The sequence below is a fragment of the Apiotrichum porosum genome (assembly GCF_003942205.1).
Source record: "Apiotrichum porosum strain DSM 27194 chromosome Unknown scaffold_7, whole genome shotgun sequence".
NCBI lineage: Eukaryota > Fungi > Basidiomycota > Tremellomycetes > Trichosporonales > Trichosporonaceae > Apiotrichum > Apiotrichum porosum.
The window spans coordinates 286688-300463 of record NW_021167114.1 but is presented as its reverse complement, the minus strand read 5'-3'; the positions used below and the strand labels follow the sequence as shown (position 1 = coordinate 300463).

The window sequence follows — 13776 nt, the reverse complement described above, 5'->3', positions numbered from 1 at the left end:
GAGGTTGCCAGCCAGCTTGAAGGGCTTGTGCAGGCTATTTTAAGGGATGTTTGGTGAGCGATCCCTTGGCCTGTCGCCTGTTTACGACGAGGTGGGCGATGTGGATGTGGACGGATGGGCGGGTGGAACAAATGCGGATGTTGTTGAGTGGGATCCGAGAACGACCCCGTTGACTTATCGGGCGGCAGCGGGATCAAATGGCACGGCAGCACGGAACATCCGGAGACCCCACACGGAGCTGAGCGGCAACCGTCTCAGCCGTCATCATCCAATCCATCGCATCCGACTTGCGTCTCCAACAGCAACATGCTCTCCACTGCACGGATATCCAGAGCGAGGTCACTCCAAGGGGCTTTCAGCTCCAGGAGGTACACGTCCGGAACCCATTCCCAGCTGTCGGTGCCAAAGCTGGGCACTGTCGAACTCCCAACGGGCTTGTTCATGTACGTCTTCTCTCGAGCCGAACAGGAAGCGCGTTAACGTGCAAGCAACAATGAGTGGGTCACTGCCTCTGGCGGCGACACCGTCCCCACTGTCAACCCCGCCACTGGAGCTACCATCGCCAACGTTGCGCATGCCAGCCAAGCCGACGTCGACAAGGCCGTTGCTGCAGCGAGGTCGGCGTTCAAGACGACGTGGGGCACCAACGTTCCGGGCACAGAACGCGCCAAAGGTATCTAGCTGAGACGATGATGATTGACTTCCTTCCCACAGCTAATGGCCAGTGTTGAGCAACCTCGCCGATCTGATGGAGCGTGACGCCAATAAGATTGCCGCTATTGAGAGGCACGTCAGCACGAAACGTACTGAGAACTGACGTTTAGCCTCAACTCTGGCAAGGGTGTCCGTATCGCTCGGTGGGTATCGGCATCTCATTCGTCACCATTGACATACTGACGCGGCAGTGAATCAGATGTCGTGGACTCTATCGCGTGCTTGCGATACTATGCAGGTATGGCCGACAAGGTGCACGGCCAGACGATCGATACGCTTGGCAAGGACAGGTTCATCTACACTTTGCACCAGCCAATCGGTGTCTGTGGTCAGATGTGAGCTCGGCTGTTGAAACCGCACGAGCTGACGCCAGCATTCCATGGAACTATCCTCTCTCCATGTGGAGCTGGAAAGTCGGCCCAGCTATTGCTGCGGGCTGCACCATTGTCATGAAGCCTTCAGAGCTCACACCCTTGACGGCTCTCATGATGTGTGACCTTGCCAAGGAGGCAGGGTTCCCTGCCGGCGTCCTCAACACAGTTCCCGGTCTGGGTTCAACGACTGGAGATGCTATTGCTCGCCACATGGACATTGACAAGGTGAGCGTCGTACCAGCATCCTCTGCGGTGTGAGAGTGACCGGCTGTGCGGTTCCCCCACGCTTAGCCAGTGGCCATCCCCTTCTTCCACCCCAGGCCGTACGCTTACATCAGGTCGCATTCACGGGCTCGGTGCCCACAGGCCGACGCATCTCCGTCGCCGCCGCCGAATCCAACCTCAAGAAGGTCACTCTCGAGCTGGGCGGCAAGTCACCACTTATCGTGTTCCCCAGCGCCGACGTCGACGATGCGGCGACATGGACGGCCAACGGCATTTGGTACAACATGGGACAGGACTGCTGTGCGAGTTCACGAGTGGGTGACAAATGGCCGCAGAGCTGACCCACTCCACAGGTATACGTCCACGAGTCCAAATATGACGCCTACCTTTCCGCTCTCCAGAGCCGTGCCGCAGCTGCGGCCCTCGGCCCACCCTCGGACGAGGCTACGTCCTTTGGACCCCTCATCTCCGGCGCACAGCGCGACAAAGTCTTGGGTTACATTGCGTCTGGTGTCAGCGAAGGTGCTCGTGTCGTTGCGGGAGGCAAACCGTGGGGCACTGAGGGCTTTTGGGTCGAACCGACCATTCTAGCTGACACGACACCTGCCATGCGTGTCGTGAAGGAGGAGATCTTTGGCCCTGTTGTCTGTGTCCAAAAGTTTAGATCGGAGGAGGAAGTGCTCGAGGCCGCCAACGCGACAGAGTACGGCCTTGCCGCGGCAGTGTTCACCAACGACGCCAGGCAAGCGACGCGTGTGGCACACGCCCTCGACGCAGGGACAGTGTGGGTCAACCAGTACGGCCTCGTCCCGCCTCAAGCACCGTTTGGTGGGTTCAAGCAGTCGGGCATTGGACGCGAGCTTGGTTCGTATGGCCTCGACGCGTATACCCAGGTAAAAGCTGTACACATGAACATCGGCATGACTGCGAGCTGGCCAGCGTAATGCGTTGCCGAACTGCCGTATCCCATAGCACCATGTCACCCATCAGTGCAGAAACCCGCTTCAGAACTATGGTATCCATGCAAGGGAATGTACAGTGTCAAGTTGACTGTCTACGAAGCGGCGTGCCAACGCATGGGCGGCGCCTCCATTTTTCTCTCTTTTCCTTTCCTTCTTGTCTTTCCAGATGCCTTTATTTGTTTACGCCTTTCCGAAGCCACTCGTCTCAGTCACTGCGAACAGGAGACGTTCGCGGAGGTGCTCGTATGAGGTGTACTTTGGCAAGAGGAGGAGGTTGAAGCAGGTACTTGCTTGAGGCAGGATACCTTCCTTGCCGTAGAGCTGAGGTCATGTCAGCTTGATGCCCAGAATCAACAAAATCCTGCTAGCTCACCTTCTGGATCTGGAACGGCTGCGTTCCAGAGCTGCCTTGCAGCTGGCTAAAGCCGCCAAGGGGCACACGCGACGACGAGGTGACGAACATGAGGAAGCGCGAGCGTTCCTCCTGCGAGAAGCTGCGGAGAGCGCGCCAGAACCACGAAATCTCCGGGTCGCTAGACTTCCAGCCGCTCATCTGTGTCGAATTCTTGAGCTCGTCAACGTCAATGGTGGTAATACCCGAAATGAGGACTGGGGAGTCAGTGACTGTGCAAAACGTTCTAAACTTACGTTCAAGCTGGTCGGGCTCGAAGATCTGGATGAAGTGGCGGGGGATGATCCTGCGCGCGTTAGCTAATGGTTCCGCCTACGAAATCGTAGCTACTCACTCGTAGAATCCGGTAAGGAAGGCGTTCATCTGTTCCTTGATCGAGTTCTCCATGCGGTACGCGCAGACGAGGCGAACGTATTCGGCCTTGTTCTCCTCGGTGACGGGGATGGTGGTACCGCCGGGCTTGAGCTCGACAATCTTCTTCTCACCAAACGAGTCGTCCTCAATAGTGAACTCTTGCTGCATGGACGTCAGTTGGAGTAACTACCACCTATACAACCACAACTCACGTCAATAATGTCGGTAATGTCATTGTCGAGCATCCACTGGAGCGACTTGTGGAACTCCGGGTCCACACTCTCGAGGTCACGCATGTCGACCGAGCGGCCGAGGATCTGCTTGTAGAACGCGCGAGAAAAGTAGGCATCAAGCAGGCGACTGTCAAAGATGGCCTTGCCGATAACGCGGCCGACAAACTTGAAGAATGACAGGTGGTCGTCGACGACCGACGAGTGCTTGTTGGGCTGGTACGTCTGCTTGTCGGCGGCACATGGCTCAAACAGGGCAAAGTTGGGGTCAAAGATCTGCTGTGCGAGCACATGGAACCACTCGCGAGTGACACCACCAGCGTCGACACCGTCCTCGTTGATGAACTTGACGTTGATCTTGCCGTACTTGACCTCGTCACCGGGACGATGGAGGAGGGCCGAGAACGAGTCCTGGAAGACGTACTGCCTGCGGACGTTGAGGTGCAAGGTGGGGTAGGCAAGCTGGTCGCGCTTGCGCTTGAGCTTGAGGAAGAACCAGTTGCGCTTGTTGTCAAACTCGAGCACGCGAGGGTTGGCAATGAGCAGCGAGAACGAGCCGTTCATGAGCGACGGGTTGTTGCGGACAATGGCGTTCAGCACCTTGCGGTGTGTAGTCGTAAACGAGAAGAACAGGTCGGTCGGGGGCGGGGTTGTGGGCGACAGGAGCGGCGACATGGCGTCGGCCGCAGGGGTCGTTTGCGTGTGCTTTGACACGACCATGAGCGCCTCGACAAGTGGGAGGAGCACAGCGGCAATCTGCTCGGTGCTCTCACGCTCCTCGGCAAGGGTCAGGCAGTCTCCAAGCTGCCTCCACATGTTGGAGAAGTCAAACTTCTGGTAGATGTCAAGAGCCTGCTGTTCGCTCTCGGAGAGCTCGCCGCGGTTCTTGTTCGCCTCGGTGGCCTTGCGCGAGTAGAGATAGTCGAGCGTCTTGAGGAGACGAAGGAGCTGGGCCTGGCTCGAGCTAGCGGGCGAGAACTTGGCAAGCACCGTGGGGGACAGCTCGTGGTCCTTGTCAGCGAGGACCGTGGCGAGCTCCTTGAGCTCCTCCTGGATGGTGGCGCCGAGCTGCTGTGAACGAGTGCAAAGCTCCTCGACGAGAATCGCCTTGGCGTTGGGGATGCACGAGAGGTTCTGAAGCACAACAAGGGTCTGGCTGAAAGTACGGCTCGAGCAGTCGCCAATGGTGAGGCAGTTGACAACAAGGCGGAGAACCGAGTTGGGGATGACGGGCGCCTTGAGCTCGGGGACGGCCGGCTTGGTCGTGGCCACGGCAGTCGAGGGTGCACCGTCAGCGGCCGCTGCCTCTGGGCCAGTCGCGGTGGCGCTCGGGACAGCAGGAGGCGCAGATCCAGCGGCTGCCGGGGCGGTCACGGTCGAAGCAGGGGCGCCTTCAGCAGCATTATCGGCAGGAGGCTTTGCGGCCTCTGCTTCAGCAGCGTCAGTGATGGCCTTGGGGTCCTTGTCCTTGTTCGCGAGGGTAGCGAGGGGCTTGGTGATAGCCGCAAGTAGACCAGTGAGCGACTCCATCATGCCGGGCGTCTTGAGAAGGTTGGGGCGGTCAAGAAGGCCGATAAGGATGACGATCGGGAACTTGGTCTGCGGGAGGAACTTCTCCTTACCCTTGCCCTTCTTGGAGATGGGCTTGCGGAGACCCACGGGCTGCTCGTGCTCGGTGAGGAAGTACGTGACGGCCTGGTGGTTTGAGCCGACAATGTACGACAGCGCCTCGAAGCAGCGTTGGGCGATAAAGGTCGGGATGTGGTCGTTTTGCAGGTGCGTGAACAGGCCGCTGGTGAGGGCGGTTCCGGGGGTCTGGACCTCCTTGCCCTTGGGCGTCTGGGCGGCAGCCTTGGGGGTGGCAGCGAGGCCACGGAGCGACATCTGCTGGAAGCTGCGGTCGACAGCGGGCAGGTCGCCCGAGCCGTCCTGGACGATCGAGAGCAACAGGTTGAGCAGGTCGACGCGTGTCTTGGAGTTTTCACACAGGTGAACAAGCGTGCGCAGGAGGTAGCCCTTGCGGAGAGCCTCGGGGAAGAAGAGGAGGCGAACGAGGGATGCGATTCCGGGCTTGTCGAGCAGCTGGATGGCGTCGCGCTTGACACGCGGAGGTGCGGGCATGGCAATGGCAGCCGCAATTCCGGGTGGAGGCGGCAGACCAATGTCGCGGGCAAGCATGTTGAGCAGGTCGCTGGCAGGGCCAGAGATCATGTCGCGCAACTCGGCAGGCAGGTCGGCCGGGACGGGGTTGGCGGCGCTGAACATGTCGCGCTCGATGCGGGGCTGGCGACGCGAGTGGTCGATCGACTCTTGCATGATAACCTCGGCACGAATGTCGGGAGGCAACGCGTTGAGGAACTCGGCGTTGATCTGCGACGACGACGGCACGTTGGACGCAGCGGGCTGAGTGAGGCGGTTCTGCTCGCGGAGGTGCTGCTCGACAACGTCGGCGCGCATGTCCTCTGGAAGAGCTTGCAGGAACTCGAGGTCGATGCCAGTGTCGGTGATGTCCACCTCTTCGCCGTGGATCACAATGGTGACGCGGGGACCAGCAGGCTCCTCGGCCTCATCACCTTCCTCGTCGCCTTCCGACGACTCGTCGTCATCGTCTTCCGAGTCATCTTCATCGTCATCCTCGTCATCAAACGCCATCTCAATGTCCTCGTCGCCAATGTCGCTACTGCTTCCAGCAAGCGCAGAAGTGGGACGGGTGTCGGGCAGGGGGATGGTCGTCGGGAGAGCAGCCTCCTCCTCACGGCGCTTGGCCTCGGCGGCGGCGGCCTCCTCGTCCGCCTTGCGTTGACGCTCAGCCTCCTCCTCAGCGACCTTGCGGGCGGCGGGCATGAGGCGGTTGATGAGGTGAACGACAAGGAGAGCAATCTGCTCGGCGGACGAGTAGGGGAAGAAGTTGGCCTCCTCAAGCCAGCGCTGCAGAGTCGGGCGGGGCTTGTACTCCATCTGGAGCTCCTCGGGGGTCGAGGGGAGACGGGGGCTCGAGGGAGGCGCAACGTTGAACGAACGGCCGCCAATCGAAAGACCAAAGCCGCCGTCCTGACGGTGGGCCAGGTCGACGCGGATAGTCTCGGCGCCGGCGTGGCGGCTGTGGTGGACAATGTTCTCAAGGAACTGCACGGCCTGGGGACCACCAAGACCCTCAATGCTGGCGATGAGGTCGTTGAGGTTGGAGAGCGAGCCGAAAGGGTTGGTGGATGTACGACCAGGAATGGCCGAACCGCGCGAACCAGCAAGAAGCGGGTGCTGGGTGTTGTCGGCCGAGGTACGTGGAGGGAGGCCAAAGAGAGAAGCAGCGGCGATGTCGTCGCGAAGGCTGGGGCGGCCGCGGATCTCAGAGGAAAGCGTGGGCTCCTGCCAGCCCCAGTGGCCCATGGCGGCGCTGCGGCCGCTAGAGTGGTGGCGCATGCCGTTAGAGCCAGGAAGACCGTCCATAACGTCAATCTCGTCGTAGCTGAAACAGAAAGTTAGCACATGCTCCCATTTGCTTAACTTACCCCTCGCCATCCTCGTCGTAGTCGTCCATCTCATCCTCACCGTCCTCCATGTCGAGGCCAGCGACGAATTCTGCCAGTCAGAAACGATGTCACCACGAAACATGAACAACTCACCATTCTCCATGAAGCCGTCCTCCTCTTCCCCCTCAGAGTCAAACTCCTGGTCGTCTCCCTCCATCATTCCCTCCTCGTCCCATGGGACGCCGTCCTCCATGTCCTCGAGTTCGGCACCAATCTCGACGACAGGCTCGTCCTCGTCATGGTCCTCACCGTCGTCCTCAGTCGACTTGGTCTGTCAGCGCGTGTACCAAAAAAAAAAACAAAAAAAACACAAGTACTCACCCAGTCGCCCTCCATGTCGTCTTCGTCGCCATCATCATCATCATCGTCGTCATCGGAAGGCTCGGTGTCCTGCTCGTCGTCGTCCATGTCGTGGTCCATGTCGTCGACGAAGGCCTCCATGAGGTCCTCCTCGTCCTCCATGTCCTCCTCATCCATGTCCTCGTCGACATCATCATCCATGTCGCCGCCGAGGATCCCGAGAGCAGAGTTGCGGTAGAGGTCGGGCGTCTGGTCGCCGTCGTCGTCGCTCATGGTCACGTCGGATTCGTCGTCGGTCTCCGAGTCATCGTGGTGCTCCTCTTGGTCGTCGACGCCTTGTTCCTCGCCGTCCTTCTTCTTGTCGCTCTTGCCCCACTTGATGGAGATTTTGGTGAGGTGCTCAAGAGCCTTGAGCAGCGAGATGAGGACGTTGCGAATGTCGGGATAGTTGAGGTCAATCTCGGACACGGCCGAGGTCATGAGGCTGACAAAGTTCTTCTCGAGCATGGTCTTGGCGAGGTGCAGGCTCGAGTCGTCGGTGGGGCGCGGGATGACGGACGGGCGGGCAGTCAAGAGACGGAAAATGAGCTCGCCCAGCGCCCAGAGACGGCCGTAGCGCGAGTTCAGGTCAAGGTGCGAGTGCGTGCTGTCCTTGAGGGCCTTGGCGATGCCGTCCAGGACAGCCTTGCGGACCGCACTGAGGTCCTCGGGGACCTCCTTGAGGTCGGTCGTAGGGGTGAGGTGGGCGCAAAGGGCGACAACGAGGGACGACGCCCAGCTCGAAAGCGACAGGCGGCGAACCTCGTCAGCACCGTTGGAACCGCTGATCTTCTCCTGCACGTCTCCAAGAGTCACGCAGCAGATAAAGTCGGAAATGATGGCAGCGATGCCAACCTTGCCCTTGCCGGCACCGTAGAGGGCGCCGTGGCGGAGACCAGCGACGAAGGCCTTCTTGGCGGAAAAGTACGATCCAACAAGCTCGGTGATGAGCGAGATGATCAGGCCGGCGTAGGCGTAGGCCTCGGCGGCAGCCTGTGTGGCAGCCTGGGTGGCCTCGGCCGAGCGCTCAGTGCCGGCACGCTTGGCGGCCTCCTCTTGCTGGATGATACGCATAGACTTGCCAAGCTCGCCGAGGAGCACGTCCATGACGGGGTGGGTCTCAAACGTGTCCAGAGTGGAACTCTTGAAGGGGTCGTTGGCGGCGGGGCCAGTCTCCTTGTCCTTGGCGATGTCCTTGCCATCCTGGTCCTTGCCCTTGCCCTCCTTGCCCTTGCCCTTGCCCTCCTCAGTGGTGGCTTGGTCAATGGCGCGGACGTGGTAAACAGACTGGGGCGGGCTGGGTGACACGAGCGCGCACTCGTGCGAGACGGCGTCCATGAACGACTCGGGGTCACGGAACGCCATCTGGCGAAGCTGACGGACAAAGTGGTTGACGTCGGTCACCTTGTTGCGCTGAGGGGTCATCCACTCGCGAATCTCGCGGCGCATGACGTCGCGGAGCGTGTCCTTGGTGTCAAACGCGTGGCGCGCGATCATGGCAAGGAACGGCTGGCAGCCGGCGAGCTTGGAATCGGCCTTCTTGAACGCGGACAGGACGTGCGAGACGAGCTCGGGTCCACAACGCTTCGTGTCGTGGCGCGTGAGGATGGTGGTGAGGCGAAGCACCGACATCATTTCCTCGCGGCTGACGTTTTCGGCAGAAAGCGTGTTGTGGCAGATCTGGAGAAGGCGGTCGGGTGCATCGCCAAAGTCGGCGGCGCGGACCACGGGGATGGGCTCCTCGTCACCAAGCTTGGCGTCCTTGACGGTGTAGGCCATCAAGAAGATGGACTCGGCAGCAAGGAGGTATGTGGCGAGGTACGTCGGGTGCGGGGTCGCAGTGTCGACGTTGAGAGCCATGATAGTCTCCATGGCACGCTTGCTGTCGGCGACGGGGAGCTCGATGGGAGGGGGCTTGCGAGCAAAGACACAGAACAAGCGCAGACGAGCCGAGATGGCACCGTTGCGGCGGGGCTCCTCCTTGCTAGCCTCATCGATGCGGTCAATGACAAAGTTGGCACCCTCAACACCAGACGGGAAGGCTGGCAAGAGGTCGTTGACAAGGTCCTCGACGCGGTCAAGGAGCTGAAGCGCGCGCGGGGCAAGGTCGGGCCTGGCCTCGTGGCGGAGCTTCTTGAGCTCTTCGCGCTGAGACTCGTACACGGTCGAGGGACTGGGCACGGGGTCAACGTCCATGGCAGCCTCGCGGGCCTCTGCGCTGGATGACGCCTCGGCAGCAGAGGGGGCGCCAGTCTCCTCGTTTGGCGGGGTGGTGACAGTAGTCGTTGGTGCGTCGCCGGGAGCGGCCGCGGACGCTTCGGCGCCAGGAGCAGCAGCAGCTGCATCGCCGGCAGCAGCCTCAGGCTCAGCGGGAGTGGTGGGCTCTTCGGGGAACAAGTGGGGCATGCTCAGGAGCAGGTCCGTGGCGGTGGCAACGTTGTTACGGGCACGCAGGAGAGCGCGCTCGGCCGAGTTGCGGCCAAAGCCCATGTCGACAAGCTGCGCGACACGCGCCGGGTCGGCGGTGAGCTGGGGGCGGGTGTGGAAGGCAGGGCGGACGACAGCAGGCTGCTCCGGCTCGGGCATCGGGACGCGCGCCTCGACCTCCTCGTGCTGTCCTGCCATGATCTCGAGGAAGGTAGCGATGGCGAGGCGGAGCATGTTGTGAGGGAGCGTTGGCAGCCACTCGGCCATCCAGATGTGGCGCGAAATGGGCAGAATGTCGCGACGAATGCGCACAAACGTGTTCATGGACGAGAAGCGCTTGTTGGCAGGAAGCGACATTTCGCGCTGCTCAATGACGTGGGTTTGGGGGCTCTCGATGATGGAGCGGGGCGACGCAAACGCGTTGAGCACAGAAACAACGATGCGGATACCGGCGTGGCATTGGGCGATCTGGTCCCTCTGCTGGGTGGTACGCTCCTCGGTGGGGACGTCGGGCATCTTGTCTAGCTGAGCCACGATACGGCGAATGTTGCCGAGCATGACGCCCATGCCCCCCTTCTTATCGAACGGAATGAACAGAGTGGTAGAGATGTATCCCTCGGCTCCGCGTTCATCAAAGAGAAGAATGGTGGAGAGGCCAAGCGACACAGTGTCGATCCCGAATGCGTGCTCGGGGACTTGAGCGGAGCCTGGTGGGTTAGAACAATCCGTGAAGAAATTACCCACAAGTCAGATGGCCGATAATGATATCCGAAACAACCTCTGCAAGCGCTGCCGACTCCTGCTTGTAAGCAGCCTCGGGCATGCGTTTGTTGTAGATGAGACGGATAGAGGCTACACTGTCAGCTTGTCGTGCGTGGCGTGCAAAGCTCACCCTTGAAGAACTTGGTCAGAATGGCATGGATACGCGTCACAAGCGTCTTGACGGTGCCGGCACGGGTAGGTGGCACCTTCTTGGCCACGTCCGTGGGCGAGGTCTCTTCGGTGCTGGCCTCGACAACCTGGATGGTCGGGTTGACGGGGAGCTCAGCACCTGCCGCGGTGGACGCCTCGGCAGAGGCGCCCTCAGCAGGAGTCTCAGTGCTGGGAGCAGCAGCAGGAGCATCCGCAACGGGAGCGTCCTCGGCGGGCTTGTCCGCCTTGTAGCTCTTCATGATGACGTGCTCCTGGAGGGCAACACGGTGCAGGAGACCGAGGTTGGAGACCAGATCCGAGCCCGAAGTGACACCAAGGGTCTTGATGAGCGCAGTGCCGGTGCGCTGGCTGCCAAAGGGAAGGCTGAGGTACTCGCTGAGGAACGAGAGACGCATAGCAAGACCGGCGGCGCGGCGGAGACGCGCGTGGTCGTCTGTCGTACCGTCTTCGCTCAACATGGCCCACCAGTACGAGCGGGCATTGTCGTCCTTCCAGAGCTCAGGGAGCCTTTCGAGGTCCTCCTTGACGGCCTTGACCATGCGCTCGGTGAGCTGGATGTGGTCGTGTTCACCGATAGCACGGAGGACGGCGGGGATAGCCACGGCAGCCTCTGTGGGCGAGAAGCGCACGGGGATACAGGGCAGGTCGGCAATGCAAAGGACGAGGTCGAGACCGCCGTCCTTGATAAAGTCGCGGCACATGGTCGAGTTGCGGAGCAGACCAGTAAGGAGCTTGAGAATGTTGGTGAGCTTGGTCAGGGGCGCGTTCATGGTTGCGCCAGTCACGTCCTGGCTAGCGGACATGTCGACCTCCATCGAAGTGTCGACGGTGGCCGGGTCGACGGCGTACTCGTTGACCTCGGAGGGCGAGGGGCGGAACTGCTCTCCAGCCTCGATAGCCTCGCGGAGGATGCCCATGACCGACTCGAGGAGCTTGGGGCGGAGCTGGGGGTGGTGGCGAATGAGCTCGTCAAGAGCGGCGCCAATGGTAGCCACGTTGTCGCGCTCGTTCTCCTCAACCTTCCACGCGATGGCGACCTTGATAAGGTTGCTGACGACGTCAAAGTGGTCAAGGGTATCCTGAAGACCAGGACCGTTGAGACAAATGGCACCAATGGCCGTGGGGAGGGCGTAGGCGACCTCGAAAGTGTCGGGCATGTTGGCCTCGAGCTCCTTGTAAAGAGTCTGGGGCAGCTGCATCTCCTGTAGAATGCTGAGCGAGGTGGGCTCGTTGTGGACAATGGTCGACATGATGTTGATGGCGACACTGTAGTTGCGAGCGCCAAACGGCTCTCCGTTGGTGAAGATGCGCTTGAGAGACTTGGGGAGGTCAGAGTCGACGACGTTGCGGAACGCCTCTGTGCCGCCTGGGCTCTGGAGCATGCGGTAGATGGAGCGGAGCTCAGCCTTGAGGCCCTGGGTGTTGAAGGCAATGAGCGAGTCGCGGGACTCGAGTTCATTGTCCTCGGGGATGGGCTCGGCCTGGATCATCTGGATCTCGGCCCTAATCTTGCTGACGAACACGTTCAGGCCGTCGGCGGCAGTGAAAGCGTTCTGGGCGAGAGGGTGCTGGTACAGAGCCGAGTCGAGCAGACCGCACGCCCTGGGAATGTACAGGACACGGCGGTCGCCCTTAGTGTCGAGCATCTCGAGGAGGACGGGGATGAGACCGGCTCCAACGAGGAGGTTGCCGTTGAAGGGGATCTGGTTGATGTACGCGACAAAACCAATGAGAGCGTCGACAAGCTCGTGGTGAACCTCTTCGCCCTGCGAGAGCTTGTGCGCAACGCTACGGAGCAGGTTCATAATGATACCGTGGCTGACATGGGCGTTGATAGAGGTGAGAACCTCTTGGCGGTGCCTGCTTGCAGAGTCGAGGGCAAGGATGGCAGAGGCGGCGACACTGTCACCCACACCCCTCTCGAGGATCAGCAGCTCGGCCATCTGGTTGACGAGCTCGGGCTCGTACAGGAAGATGCTAGACTGCACAGCCTCTTCTGTTGAAAAGTTGGTAAAGCATGCGAGCGCCATGAGGCGGCAGCTGAGCAGCTGACGACGGACGTCGCGGTCCTTTGTGAGCACGATAACGCGGATCTTGTTCAGAGCCGAGAGCTGGTCGTCCGTCTCCATGCGGTACTCGTCTGCGAGCTTGTTGAGGCGGGCGAGGTAGTCGCTGGGCATGGTCTCTGCGACATTGCCCAAATCCACAGTGACCATGGTGCTGTCGACGGCAGGTGCGACCTTGGCAGGGAGGGGCGTAACCGCCACCCGCGACTCGGAACGGGCGGTGGCGAGAGTCGGCCTTGTGGGTGTTTCCAGAGCGCTGCCATGTGTCGAGAGGTGGTGCGTGGGCTTGACGGGGGACAAGTCCAGTGCTGGGGGAGCCGACACGGCGTCGATAGGCGGGTAGAACTGGAGCTGGAGCTGGGCGACATCGTCGCTGAGCTCGAGGGGCTGCTCGCTGGACGCGTACGCCACGAGGTCGGTGCCGCCGAGCGCAAGACGGTCCCAGCCGCGGCTGAGAGCGAGCAGGCGCGCACGGATACTGCTGCTGAGCTCGGAAGAGGTCGGCATGTTGTTCAAGTACTGCTGGAGGGGGCGCAGGAGCACGAAGAGGGCGGCCTCGAGGACGTCGAGGTCGTTGGTGAGTAGGAGATCGTTGATGACCTGGAGGGTGGGTTAGCCGACTGGCACCGTGCACCCTAACTCACATCGTAGCCCTCAAACAGCTTGCGGTTCGTGCAATTCTCCATAAGGAGACGGATGAAGCGCAGACACTCGAGCACGAGGTCCTTGTCCTCTGGTGTGAACTCGCCCAGCTGCAGCTTGCATGCCGTCTTGCTGCCTGCGCCGAAGGCGTAACGGTCACGCATGTTGGTAAGGATACGGACAAGCTGCTGGGTAACAGACACCCATGCGTGCATGTCACCACGAGCAAAACGCCATATCTGGACTGGACGAAGGACGCTGACGAGGTCTTCGTCTGTCGAGGCTGTGATCCGCTTGATGAGCCTGTCGACGTCGGGTGGCTACAGGTCGGCGAGCGCGCAGGGTAGAGCACGGGGGTGGACGGTGGAGGCAAAAGGTATGGGGAAGAGTGACACGTCGAGAAGGACGAGGAGACAAAGGAGCATACCACGTCAGCAAAACACTGCCCCATCACTGCACGTTGTTGTTGGGAACCCACCGGCGGCGCCACCTTGCGAGTGGACTTGCGGATCCTCATGATGTCGCTTGAGGGGTGTTGAAGCGAGAAGAGGTCGTGGCCCCGGTACAC

At 60.9% G+C, this 13776-nt stretch overlaps 2 protein-coding genes across 2 annotated transcripts; one reads left to right on the top strand and one right to left on the bottom strand.

The window, feature by feature from the left end:
* Positions 1 to 306: 306 nt before the first annotated feature.
* Positions 307 to 2257, top strand: ALD5_5 (aldehyde dehydrogenase (NAD(P)(+)) ald5; the record flags this gene model as incomplete). The annotated part of the gene is made up of 9 exons (XM_028623722.1): positions 307 to 443; positions 489 to 673; positions 726 to 790; positions 841 to 857; positions 906 to 1049; positions 1088 to 1313; positions 1384 to 1411; positions 1455 to 1627; positions 1667 to 2257. 9 exons carry the CDS (start codon positions 307 to 309, stop codon positions 2255 to 2257), a joined length of 1566 nt encoding a protein of 521 aa, XP_028475696.1.
* Positions 2258 to 2455: 198 nt separating this feature from the next.
* EHS24_008407 (uncharacterized protein) lies at positions 2456 to 13725 on the bottom strand (the record flags this gene model as incomplete). The annotated part of the gene is made up of 12 exons (XM_028623721.1): positions 2456 to 2596; positions 2649 to 2884; positions 2924 to 2973; positions 3022 to 3203; positions 3254 to 6737; positions 6781 to 6850; positions 6895 to 7066; positions 7123 to 10262; positions 10312 to 10419; positions 10460 to 13166; positions 13211 to 13528; positions 13687 to 13725. The coding sequence occupies 12 exons, from the start codon at positions 13723 to 13725 to the stop codon at positions 2456 to 2458; spliced, it is 10647 nt and encodes a 3548-aa protein (XP_028475695.1).
* Between the last annotated feature and the right edge of the window lie 51 nt (positions 13726 to 13776).